At 47.5% G+C, this 12,713-nt stretch overlaps 1 protein-coding gene across 1 annotated transcript in view; it reads right to left on the bottom strand.

Moving 5' to 3' along the window:
* Positions 1-12,713, bottom strand: part of GALNT6 (polypeptide N-acetylgalactosaminyltransferase 6) — a 23,883-nt gene that overhangs the window by 4,852 nt on the left and 6,318 nt on the right. The window contains exons 4-9 of the mRNA XM_006904581.3: positions 11,326-11,334; positions 7,302-7,335; positions 6,630-6,777; positions 5,306-5,540; positions 2,043-2,160; positions 422-622 (exon numbers count right to left, since the gene is read on the bottom strand). Coding sequence (XP_006904643.1) covers positions 422-622; positions 2,043-2,160; positions 5,306-5,540; positions 6,630-6,777; positions 7,302-7,335; positions 11,326-11,334 — 745 coding nt within the window. The remainder of the gene's footprint in view (positions 1-421; positions 623-2,042; positions 2,161-5,305; positions 5,541-6,629; positions 6,778-7,301; positions 7,336-11,325; positions 11,335-12,713) is intronic.

The raw sequence follows: 12,713 nt of genomic DNA, 5'->3' as shown, positions 1-12,713 counted from the left end.
GGCCTTGTTAGAGCTACTGACTCAGCCTCAGAACCAATCCCAACACCTGTCTTGGCTTCGGGACCCCCCCCACCCCCGCTCATCCACATCTTCCTTATTCTCTCATCTCCTGTCACTTCTCAGTTTTCTCACAGCCCTCCATTCTGAGCCTCTCAGAGCAAAGCCATTCCTCCTATAAGAGGTTCTTCCTCCAAATCTCTTTACCCCACCCTCCAAAAAGATGCTGGGGCTCTCTAGGCAGAGACAACAAAGGCTTCTCTCATTCCTAGCCTCCCTGGGCTCTAGCTTACAAGGTCTGAGGGGTAAAGAGAGGTACCAGTTGGTAGAGATGGCTGGGCTGCTACCATTAAGCCCATGACTGGGGTCTGGGATTCTACACTTCTCTTCATCCAAACACCTGTGGAGCACCATTTCTTCTCACCTCTTGGGCCATCTTTGCTGCCTGCATATTTCTCCGGTAGAAAATCTCTTTGTAGCTATCCATCCAGACCTCAGCCAGGCGCACTTGGTTGCGAGCAATGACATTGGTGCCTTTGGGAAAGGTGTGGGGGCTCCTGGTGCGGAACACGTGGCCTACCACAGAGCAGGGGATGATCTCTAGTTGGCCCCCACACTGCCACACCTGCCAAAGAAAGATACGAGATGGGACCTTCAGGAGGCTGGGTGTGACAATCTCCTCCCAAGCAGCTCTGTTCTATTCCCAGAGCACCAGACCCCAGATCTAAGAACTCAAGGAAATGCTGCTCTCTTTCCTGGAAATTAAGAACATTGACCAGGCTTCTTCTAGATCATGACTACACAATCCCTAGCTGTCTGATGTTGGTTCACTCTAATTTAAGCAAACAGAAATTTGCAGGGTTACCTGAGGATTACCAGGGCCCACTTTAGAGAAAAGACAGTTTGGCTAACTTTGTGTCTGTATATATACTTCAAACTCTGGTCTTTCGGCTTTTTAACCTGGAAGTGTGATTTTATCAGCTCATCTAGTGTTACTGGAAACTCGAGCTCCCTCAAATCAAGATAGACTTGTGACCCAATCAGAGCACCAGTGCATTATAATTATAGCAAGCATAGTCAACTGCCAGGTGGCCTGTGATAGTCACCAGGACCTTTAACACACTAGCTTCCTAGGAGAGGGACTGAACAGAGATCAGAGTCTCTTGAATGGGCCTAGCATCAGAACACTGGGAGTTACGGTGACTGAGCTGGTGACCCTTATGTATGCCAGTAGGCTAGTGTAAGCCCACGGGTTTAAACCTTCCCACCTGTGTCTTCTCTTTTTTACGTTTTAAATTAGGAAGCATATCATTCATTTTAGCATAGCAGCAACAGAAATACATAATCATAGTAACAGCAGGTCTTGAAGACGTGCTTAAGATGTGACAGGCATGATGAGAGGTGACTTCATAAACAAGCTCATTTATTTACTAATTACCTCTCCACTGGCATGGGGATTTGTGTAGATTTCATGGAGAGGCGATCCTTTCTTCCTAACCTAATCCTGATTTGCCTTATTCCTGGAATCCTTCAGAGTTTGGGAGTCCACCAGAACTGGGACCCCATCTTCTACAGTATAAAGAGCCTACTGAGTATAGGGTAGGGGAACTCCAAAGACTAGCAGGACATGTGTCCCCTGACCCGGAAAAGGGAGCCTAATTTTTCTGGAAAAAAGATAATGACTGCTTACTGACCTATTCCAGGGTCCTCTACCATTAAGCCCTTGACCAGGATCTAACCCTTTCCCCACAGACATCATGAAAGATGTTACCAGTCCCCAGATGTCCAGTTCCTATTACCACCATTATCCCTTCTTTCTGAGTTCTGTCCATTATTTGTTTCAAGTTGTCCAGTCTGATTCCCAGAGCCTTACTGCCAGAGACAGGGAGGGGAGCAGAGGAAAAGCAGAGCATGATAGGAAACAGCCACCTTTTAAGTTCAGTCGCATACGCGATATCCCTGAAGCTCTGCTACCTAAGACACAGGTTCTCGGGCTGTCCCCTGGGATGCTGTGGTTCCCCCCTTGAAGCCCTCTTCACTCTCACCCGAAAGGACATTTCCACGTTCTCCCCTCCCCAGATCTCCATCTGATTATCATAGGTACCGATGTGTTCAAAGTAGGACTTGGAGATGGAGAAGAGGCCACCAGCAAACGTCGGGGATCTGGAGAGACAGAGGGAGAATATGTGTATCTTCTGGGGGAAAGAGGAGTGGGAACCTGGTGTGGAAAGCTGTGGACTCACTGCTAACACCCACAACTGACCCCAACCGCTTTCCCGGGATGTGCAGCCCCTCTTCTACTAACCTATTCATTTAGCAAATGTTTATTGAGCTATTATTATGTCCTCTTCACCTCTGGGGACCAGGCTAAGGATAGGTATAATTATCATTACTCTATTCTAAAAAGCACCCACTTATCCATTCAACCAAGGATGTTTGAACATCAGCCACCAGGGCCTGTGTTACAGGTTAGGCCTTCAGAGCTAAGACAGATCCCATCTTCTGAGAGCTCAGTCTAGTAGCAGAGGGTAAGCTACTGCCATCGTTTGCTTTTTGGCAGCAAAGTTCCTGGAGCATAGTAGATAGGTTATTAGAAGCTGTGTGCAATTGCTTTTGGAAATAGGATTCAAACCATGAATGAATGAATATTATGGGCTGGATTGACTCCATTCTCTTTCAGGGTCCTTGGCCTTTCAGGGACTAGAAAGGCACAGTTTTAGTAGAGGCCTAGCCCTGGTGCTTAATACTGCATGAGAAACTTTAGCTTTGGGGAAAAGTCGCCAGCTGCTTTGAAAAGAAACTGATAAGAGGTGCTCCCTGAAACAGAGTAGGAAGTGAGATGACATCAAGTTCGACTTGCATGAAAGGGAGCATTTGGAGGTTACAAAAAGATCCTGGATTTCAGACAAAAGCAGGGAGACATAGACCCATATGAAGATAAATTGACAAAAACACCTCATTATTAGAATTTAGATACCACGTTGCTCATAAGAGGGGCTGGACTAAGGGTTGAAGGTGGGGGTAGGGGCCAGGGGAGACAGGGGCAGACTATCAGATACATAATCAGTAGCTGCTGGCAGTTGCGTGAGAGCCAGGCTCGGTGGATGGGGCTTTGCTGCCCCCTTCTGTTGCTTCTTCATGCAGTACAAACAGGCAGAAAGATACTGACATATTTTCTGTAAGCCCAGAACCAATCAGTGTGCTTTACGCACAACAGGGGCACAATCAGTGTTAATTGGACGGATCTGTCAAGATGACTACACAGGAGCTTGACCTTGGTGTTACCTTGTGGCTGCTCCTGTCGCCCCCAAAGTTGACTCCTGCAGCTGATTTCTGAGAGGAATTTCAGTTAGGAAACCCTCATGCTCATGCAGGCTTTCTGTAATGGGTTCTGGCCTCTCCCTGGGGTTCTAAGCCAGCCCCAGTAATGCCCAGAAAGGCTTAGAGGGTCCTGGGACTCTGGATTAGCACTTGAGAGCTAACCTGCTCCTTCTGAGGGTCTCCCTCACTTGGGCCTGTCTCTTGGCTTTGTGAGGTCTCTTTGACCGAGAAGCTACTAAGAAATTACTTCTGAGGAGAAACTCTACACAGGGATCTTCACTGCAGACTCAGAACCAAGAGGCAACACCCTATATTTCCTGGCCTAGTTCTTCGGACTCTCTGGATCCTTCACCTCTCCTTTCAGCCTCCTGTTAGCTTTCACAGTGGAGAATGGGAGGGTACTGCCAGCAGGCCTCCTACTGGGGTACTATGCATAGTGCCCAGGGCAGGCCATGCATGCCACCAGGGACCAGCTTCATTCCTCAAACACTGGACCAGTGAGCAAATTCATTCCTCAAACACTGGATCTTTATCTTCCAGTTGTATGGTCCTTGGACATCGGAGCCAGGGATGTCAGTGATGGGTGGTAGCCAGGTGCCCTGTCCCTGACTGTGCCACTGTGTGCCTGGCCTCCAGCTTGGGGGAGTGGGGCTTTGTTGCTGTAGACACCAAACAAAAGACATCTATGAAACAAGCAGATGGTCGATAGGGTGTTTCAATTTCTTTTCTTGCCGTTTCTTTTCCTGTCTCCTCCTTCTGTTGTTTCTTCTCCTCCTTCTAATACATACAGAGCATCTGGCTGTTTGGGATCCATGGGATTCCCTTCTGTGGCATCCACCCGGGCCTTTCTACTGAGACTCTAGGCCACATCTCTTAGGATTTGGGCATGCAGAGGGCGAGTAACTCCAACCCTCTCTTCCTTTCAAGACTTCCCTCTTATCTTTGCTCACTGTATCCCCAACCTCTGCTTCCCTCCATCTCTGAAATATATTCAGTTGACCCTGAAGTTTCCTGGCCAGTATAGAAAAAACAATGGCAGATAATCCAGAATCACAGGATACTCTAAAAGTCACTCCCCAATTCAATCTGACTTAGACATCTGTGAAAATAAACTTGTGTTTTCTAACAACACCAATAGGCAGTTGGAGAGAGAAGGACAGGGTGGGTGTATGAGGGGAAGGTAAACTCAGGCGCGAGTTAAACAACGGGTAAACTTTCACGTATCCACCCCACAGCTCAGGGGTTGGCAAACTATGGCCTGAGGGCCAAATCTGGCTTGGCTTTATAAGGCTCTGGGGCAAAGAATGTTTTTACATTTTTAAAGGATTGTTTAAAAGTTACACAACTAAGGAATAATATGCAACAGACTGTATGTAGCTGACAAACCTGAAATATTTACCATTTGGCCCTTTATAGAAAAAGTTCAGGGCAACTGCAACAAACTGCAAACTGCAGCACACTCACTTGTCTGTGTTCTTGTAACATGTTCTGTCTTTTCAAAGATAGTGACCAGGGAGCACATGTCATCTCCTCTTATTACAATGGCTATTCAAAAATGGCCTCTACCCGCCATCTCTCAGAGCCTCTTCAAGCACCAGTCATGTCTTCTTATGTGCAGGGAGGAATAAATGAAATAAAGATTGTAAAGCCCTTAGTCCAGTGCCTGGCACACAATAAGTGGTGGATAAGAATGCCAATATAGTGCCATGGTTAGGAGCACGGGCTTTGGGTCAGACAGGCCAGGATGGGTATCCTTGTTCCACCATTTGTTAATTGCATAATCTGAGGCCAATTGTTTATCACTAGGAACCTCAGTGTTCTTACCTGTAAAACAGGCTAATCATAGAGAGGAGGATTAAATAAAATACGTCAAGTGCTTAATAGAGCACCTAATAAATGTTGACCTGAGATGGCACGGGTCCCTAGAACTGGGTGGGTCTAGGGCCACGGAGCTTGGGCTGGGGGATCACCCGGCTGTGGTCCTTACTTGATAGGGTAGGTCTCATCCTTACGTCTCTGCTTTTCATGTTCAGGCAGAGTTTCCCAGCCGAAGGTCAGGCTCCAGTCAAAGTTGCCACGGCTATGGACTCTGCCTCTCTGTATGGGCTTGGAAAACTCAAAAGTGTTAAGGTCAATGGTGACGATGTCCGGGCTCACCACCGCCGTCTTGTCTTCTGTGATGCGAGCCAGGAGGGGTTCCAGCCAGCCATGGAAGCACTCACCTGTAGGCCCAGACCAGGAGACAGCTGTCAGGGTCCTGCTCACAGCTGAGCCTAAGCCTCATGCCAGCAAGGAGACCCAGGAGGATGAGAGAACCCTCCATCCAATTCCTAGTTATAGAAAGAGCAACAGAGGCAGGCTCTACAGCTGTTGAGAGCATAGAGAGATCTGAGAACTTTCTACCTCCCCTTCTCCCCACCTAAAGATGGAAGCAGCTTTGGAGAGGAGAATTGAGGTCTCGGGGTTGTAACATGGTCAAATCGAATGATCCAAAAGCGCAGGGAAGGGCCTGAATGGGTGTCTTAAGGTTCCTGGCCTATCCAGTGAATCAGCCCTCCCCACCCAAGTGTGGATTTCAGAAGCGGGTGTCCCTTCTCTCAGGTGTATCTGCATCCCAAGCTTCAGCTCCAATTGTAGAATAATAATCCCTTTCATTTGTCTAGCCCTTTGAGATTTTAACTGAATTGTATGTATTATTTTATTTGGCCTTCAGAGTAATAATTCTGTTGGTAAGTAAGTCTGGTATTTTCATTCCAATCTTACAAATAAGGAAACTGAGGTTCGGCTAGTGGAAGAGCCAGAATGCAAACCTGTCTTCTGACTCCCGAGTCTAGGGCTTTTGCCTATACATATCACTGCTTTTAGGAAACAGTTTTGTTTTTTTTTCCCTCCATGACAATAGTAGGAAGTGTTTTGGTTTGCAGCAAGAGGGATGCCTTCCTGGTTACAGGAGAGCTCCACACAAACCAGTTCCCAGTAATAGGAGGCCTCTGGGAGGCTGAGTTCAGAACAAGGTACAAGATTAAGGGAGAGGAGAGAGAGGAATGATACTCCAGAGCACACTCCCAGCAATTGTGGGGTCACCAATTGTTTTAGGGTGGTGTGTGCCTCCTGATAAAACATCCTTAGGATTGGGTGAGAAAGGGCTAGAAGAAGCTGGAGCAAGTTCCAAGTGTCCTTCACTCCTGGAACAGCAGAGCAGGAAAGGCCCTTGGTGATGCTGTGGTCACAGCTCTTCATTCTGCCAGGGATGGGTTGGACCTCCCTACACCCAGGCTTCCTGGGTGCCAGGCCAGCACTCTTTTACTCACAGTGGGCATCCAGGAAGGTGAGCACCTCTGCCTGTGCCACGCTGGCTCCCAGCAGTCGGGCAGTGATCAACCCCTTCCGTTCCTCCTGCCGCACCACCCTCACAATCTGCAGCTGCTTCACGTACTGCTCCAGCTGCTCCTTTAAGTACTCTGGAAGGGACAGTGTCATTGTTGTCAGTTCGCCACTTTGTTGCAAATCTAACCCCTGTGGGCAAGAAGCCCTGGCACTCTCAGGCCCCCAGCAAGCCTGAATTTTTAACCCTTTCACACCGAAGGCACTAAGCAATTCCATGGAAGCTGAAAGTGGGAAGGGAGTGAGAGGAAGAAGTCAAATGGGTGGCCAGGTATACTCTGCCACCCCAACCCCACCTTGTCAGGACACTGGCTCTGCAGTGTTCATCCTGTGCCTGTTTACCTAGGCACCTTCTCTAATGTCTGAGACAGGACCTCAGAGTTGTGTTTTTTGGTCTCAAATCAATTGTAAACTTCCGACAAAGGCTCCCAAGATGCCTCTGTTGGTCTCTGCACCCTCGGCCGCCATCTTTCAGAGCTGCGATTCCAGTCCCTTCTTTTTTCCATATCTGGTGGTTGTGGCAGTTGTTTCTTGCTGTCTGATTCCCTGTCTCCCAGGCTCTTCAGAATAAGTTTGCCAGGTAGAACACACACAAATGCTGATTTCTTGCTTGCTGGATCGACAGCAAGTAATCTTACTCTAATCCTCTTTATTACCTCCTCTGCATGTGGAATTCTTTAGGAAGATGAAAAGATGCCAAGCAGCTTTTTAATTAAAAAATATGTACCAAGTGCCTACCATGGGCCAGGTACAGTGGTAAGCCTGGCCACCCAGGGAACAGGTGATCGGTGACCTGCCAGAGTTAGTGCAGCATGGGGAGAGCCTGCATGGGTAACAATATTCTGAATTTGGGGATGGGGGTGGGGAAAGCTTTTTGGAGGGAGGGGTATCTCTGCTGAGATCTTCAGTTCCTTCTGAGTGGGGGGTCTTACTTCAAGACTCTTATTCAGTCTGAAATCCTCAGAAGATTAAAAATAGCTCTATTCTGAAGCAATCCATCTTGAAACATATTCCAAATCTTACTTATGTTTTATTAACTGCTATTTTAGTTTATCTATGCCACTGTTCTGTTTCTGACTATGCAGAGTGGAGTTGCCTATAGTTTCAGAAGTGGAGGTGGAGGGCAGATGTGACGGATGGGTGTGTTCTTTCTCTTTCATGCTGTGGGATCAGCCCAGTGCTTAGACCTTGCTCTGAACACAGTGCTATACAAACTATGGGGCCTGAAATCAATTGTGTGTGTGTGATCTCTCTCTCTCTCTCTCTCTCTCTCTCTCTCTCTCTCTCTCTCTCACAGACACACACACACACACACACATATACACTGTGCCCAAATACTTAGCATCTACTATGTGCTAGTCTATGTGTTTTCATGTTGACTTTTGTATTTAATCTTCTCTATGAGGATTAACACACTATAAAATAGGGAGTATTGTCCCCAAAGTTTGTAAGTCAAAATTAGCCTCATTTGGCCTCTTCAGCCCAGCACTTACTTAGCAAACACCCACTAACTCATTGCCCAGGTACCAGACATTATCCTGGGCAGGGTGGGTCCTGGTCTGGGTCCTGCCTTCAAGTACCCATAATCCAACTATAATCTAGCCCTAGGTGCTGGCTCTAACAGGAAGGAAGGAGGAACCCCAACCAGGAGCCTCACCTTCTCAGCATGGTTGATGTATCCTCTGAGAACTTACTTAACTGTGCTCACAGGAAGTTCACGTGCTGGAGATAGCTCAGGGACAAAACATCATAGGAAGTGGGTTTTGTGGTAAGAGACTGTGAAGCACTAAGCTGTGAGCTTCAGGGGGACCTAAGCTGTATGAGGCCCTCTCCCACAACTTCCTTCCAGGCTCAGGTGGCTAAGCTGGACCTGGGGATTCTGAGCATGAGTGCAGGTGCTTCTCAGGGAGTAAGACAACTCTCCTAAGATGTCCCTCCTGACAGTTGTCCTGTCACACCCCTCGACCCAATGGACACATGCCCCAGAGCTGAGTACAGCAGGGCTGAGCGTGGAGATACAGACGAGCCCATCCATACTCTCTTATGTCCCCTCCTAATTTAGGTTTAACACCCCTCCACCCTAAAGTAGCTTCATTCCTCACAACGAGTCTATAAGACTCCTGTGACCTTTAACATATGTCTTACTCAGTCTCATCACTATGCAGACAGTTCTTCGGTCTCTTTTCCAAGCCTCGCCATTTTTACTTGGATGTCTAACACAACCACAAACCAAACATGCCTTAAACAGAACTCCAGATTTCCTCCCACACTTCATCCCCAGGCTCTCCCATGACAGTACATGGTACCTGCATCCCTCCAGCTGCTCTAACCTAAGAGTCGTGCTGGATTCTCCCCTTTTTCATCCTTTACAATTAGTTCGTCAGCAAGTACTGCCAGTTCTCTCTCCATCTCCATTGTCACCACAGGCAACAATGTCTTAACTGGTCTCCTGGCCGCTACTTTATACCACTCTTCCCAATCTTGATATAGCAGCCACAGTGGGCAGCAGAGTTATCTTGTAAAACTATAATCCAGATCATGTCACTACAGTGCCTTAAAATGGCACTTAAAAACAAATCCAAACAGTACGGTGGTTCCTCAAAAAAAAAAAAAAAAAATTTAAACATAGAATTACCACATGGTCCAGCAATTCCACTTCCGGGTATGTACCCAAAAGAATTGAAAGCAGGGTTTCAAACAAGTATTTGTATACCAATGGTGATAGCAGCAATATTTCATAATAGGCAAAATGTGGAAACAACCCCAGGGTCCACAGACAGATGAATGGATGAATAAACGTGGTATATAAGACAACGAAATATTCAGCTAATAACAAAGTGTTCCCCAAATGTTTCCTCCCTTGGGTTTCATACAGTGTCTTTCCTGACTTCAGGGCTGCCCCTTCCCTTCTCCCTTTGCCTGCTGGTCCCTTCCCTTCCCTTCCTATAGCACCCCCTTCCTGTCCAACCCCACCTCCTCACTCCTCTTCTCTCTGTGAGGAACTTACTCATTGAGGGTCCTGTTCAATTCTTGACTCTGGGACTCGTGCATGTGTCTGACTTCCTCCTATCCACCTAGCAAATTCTCACAGGAGGGAGGCCTAGCTTCTTACTTCCTTAGTCTCCCCCAGGGGCAGAGCTTTTGACATGGGGATGCTCCATTTGGAGCATAGAAGACTGACAGGCCTGGGATGGACAGTTTTCAGAATCTTGTGGAATGTGCCAGACTAAGAGTAGCAGCTGCCCTGGCTACACAGGAGTGAAATCTGTGCCCAGTGTTCAGACTCTGAGGTAGGTAAGAAAGAGTTCCCCAGTGGGTGACTGGGCCTCTTTCTCCCACCCTAGCATCAAATGTCTGTATACTCGTGGTCATAGAGCACTGCCAAGTGCCTGGATAGGAGCACAGAAAGCATGGACATTGTATTTCAGCAGAGACACAGCTCTTGTCTGTGTGTCTGTAATGAGAGCCAGTTAATCTGATCAAACAGTCAAGCATGTGGGAAATTTTATCTCACTGTGGACTGCAGAGATTTCTGACCATAGATCTGAGTTTTGTCCTTTCCTCCACTGAACTGAAAGTATCTTGAGAGTCCAAAAGCCCTAAAGGTGGGGTTGTTTATCCAAGGGTCCACAAGTTCCCTGGAATTAATTACATGCAAAAATATCAGTGTGCGCACATTGTTATGGCAATTCTTCACTATTCTAGGGAGCGGGACAAAGCTTTTTAACAGATTCTCAAAAGAAGCCGAGACTCAGAAAAATAAGAATGGCTGGTTTAGACTTTTCAGGCAGGTAATTCTGAAGATGCTGGAATTGATCCTAAGACAGAGTCCAAAGCAACAAGGGAGAGATGACCAGAGACATGCCTGCTAGGGGCAGGCCCTTTGGAGGGGCTGCTAAGGAGCTACTGCAAAGTCCACTCTACTAGGCATAGGCTGCTGTGCCCTTCAGATGCTGCCTGTGCTAGTCTGGTATTATGCCACTTTTCTAGCCTGGTCAGAGGAGTTGCCCAACTGGGTATTTGTACTTTATGGACTCACAAAATTCTGGATCACAAGTAGAAACAGTTTAGAATGCCCACCCTATGTGATTCAAGGGAAGAAGCTTCTGAGGGGTGGGTAGCATAGGTGTTGGAGAAGGGTGACCAGAGAGCCAGTTTGAGAGGAAAGGCAGCTGATGTACCTGCTCCCATTCCATTTTATTGCTAAGAGGCCATTCTCAAGCTTCTCCCATCTCTGCCAAATTCTTTGGCTCTCCTTTTCCAGAAGCCTAATCATATGTTCCTGTCTGCCAGACTCTTGCATTTTCTCCTTGATACTTGTTTGCCTTTACTTTGTAAGTGCTGCTAGATGTCTGTCCTCCCTGGGGAAATATGAACTCCCTAAAGAAATGGACTCAACAGTGCTCACACTCAGCTCCTCCTTCTACTGCCTTCTCCAGCCCTAGTTCACTTTTTAGCATCACCCCTAATCTAGAAAGCAGAAAGGAGGATGGGGGAAGGTCAGGAGAGGTAGCAGCTCTACTGGAGTAGCCCCAGGGCATATACTGGGAAGTGTGGTGTCAGTTCCTGTGCTCAATATGGGTGCACGGGCATAAGAGGCCAACCTGGGAGAGCCCCAGACACTCCTGGAGACTCCCAGCCTACTGATGATGCATCAGTCCCATAGCCCCTTTCCTAGTTCTCACCCTATCATCTCACTCTTAAGGGATTATAAGAACTTCCTCTCTGGACTCAGGGTCCTCTGTCCTTCCTGACAATGAATGGCCCCCACCTCAAACTGCCATCCTTTTGAGAGAAGTTCACTCTCCAGCTTAAACACCTTCAATCACTCATTTTTTTTTTTCAGATAAATTCTTTAACATGGCATGAATTTCAATTCAATATCTTTTTAGAGTCATTTCCTACAACAAAGCTAAGCATCAGCCACATCAAACCTCTCAATTTTTCACAAACACATCTTTGTCTCTAGGACTCTGTCTATGCCATTCTCTCTTCTGGGGATGCGTTCCAACGCCTCTTCTCTCCCTAGACACTCATGCTTTCAGGTCCAGCTCCAATCTGGCTTTCACTGTGGACCACCGCAGCCATACCACGCAGAAATAACACCTCTTGATTGCATATTCCCAGAGCGCATTGTTCCCGTACAAAAAATAAACTGAACCTAATGGTACGGGGCTCTTACTCCATGCTAACCACTGTGTCACATGAATTATCTCATTTACCACCTACCCTCTGATCCTTCGTCCACCATGTGAGGGAGTCAATTGTCTTCATTTTTAGTAGAGAGAACTGAGGCTCAGAGGGGCTAAGTATCTTGCCCAAGATCACAGAGTTAGGAAGAGGTAGAACTGGGATCTGAATTCCCGGGTATTGGTCTCTCTAGTCCATGCCCTTTCACATCCATTAGGGGTGTGTTATGGGACACACCGCTGTGGTTGGTGTTGTAGGGGGGCATCTGACACATGAGGGTCGTTAGCCTTTTCAGGGCAAAATATATCTCATTTATTATTTGTTATGGTATCTCCTATGCCTAGGTCAGTGCCAGGCACAGAATACTCTGTAGATATTTGTGGGATTGCTTTAAAGAGTGAGGTAGAATTTTGGTGAGGAACCTCACTTGCCTATTGAGAACTATAGCAAAGAGGGCTTCTGAAGTGGAATCTTTCCAGAGCAGAAGAGGGGTGTAGCAGGTAGGCAATGCTCTGACCTCTCCCGGCTTTTCTGATTTGGGCTGGGCTGGGTGGCTCTAAAGGAGTCTCAGAACTTAAAGCTTAGAACTTCTAAGCTCCTGGAGCTTTTGCGGGGTGAAGTCCAGGCTCTAGGAATGTGATCTTCCTACTTCCTGTCTCCCATCTTCGTGTCCCTCACCTGCCTTCTCCCTGCTCCTGGCCTTTATGATGGGCTGCGATGCCAGGCAGCAGGCATCGCAGGGTACCTGCTCCCTCAAGAGAACCTGCCCTCATTCCCAGAGTACCAAGGGAGATGCTGGCCCCCTCTTCAGTGCCCCCTCC

This window comes from Pteropus alecto, unplaced genomic scaffold (assembly GCF_000325575.1).
Source record: "Pteropus alecto unplaced genomic scaffold, ASM32557v1 scaffold220, whole genome shotgun sequence".
NCBI lineage: Eukaryota > Metazoa > Chordata > Mammalia > Chiroptera > Pteropodidae > Pteropus > Pteropus alecto.
Note: the sequence above shows the minus strand (reverse complement) of the source record. Positions and strands in the feature narration are given on the sequence as shown.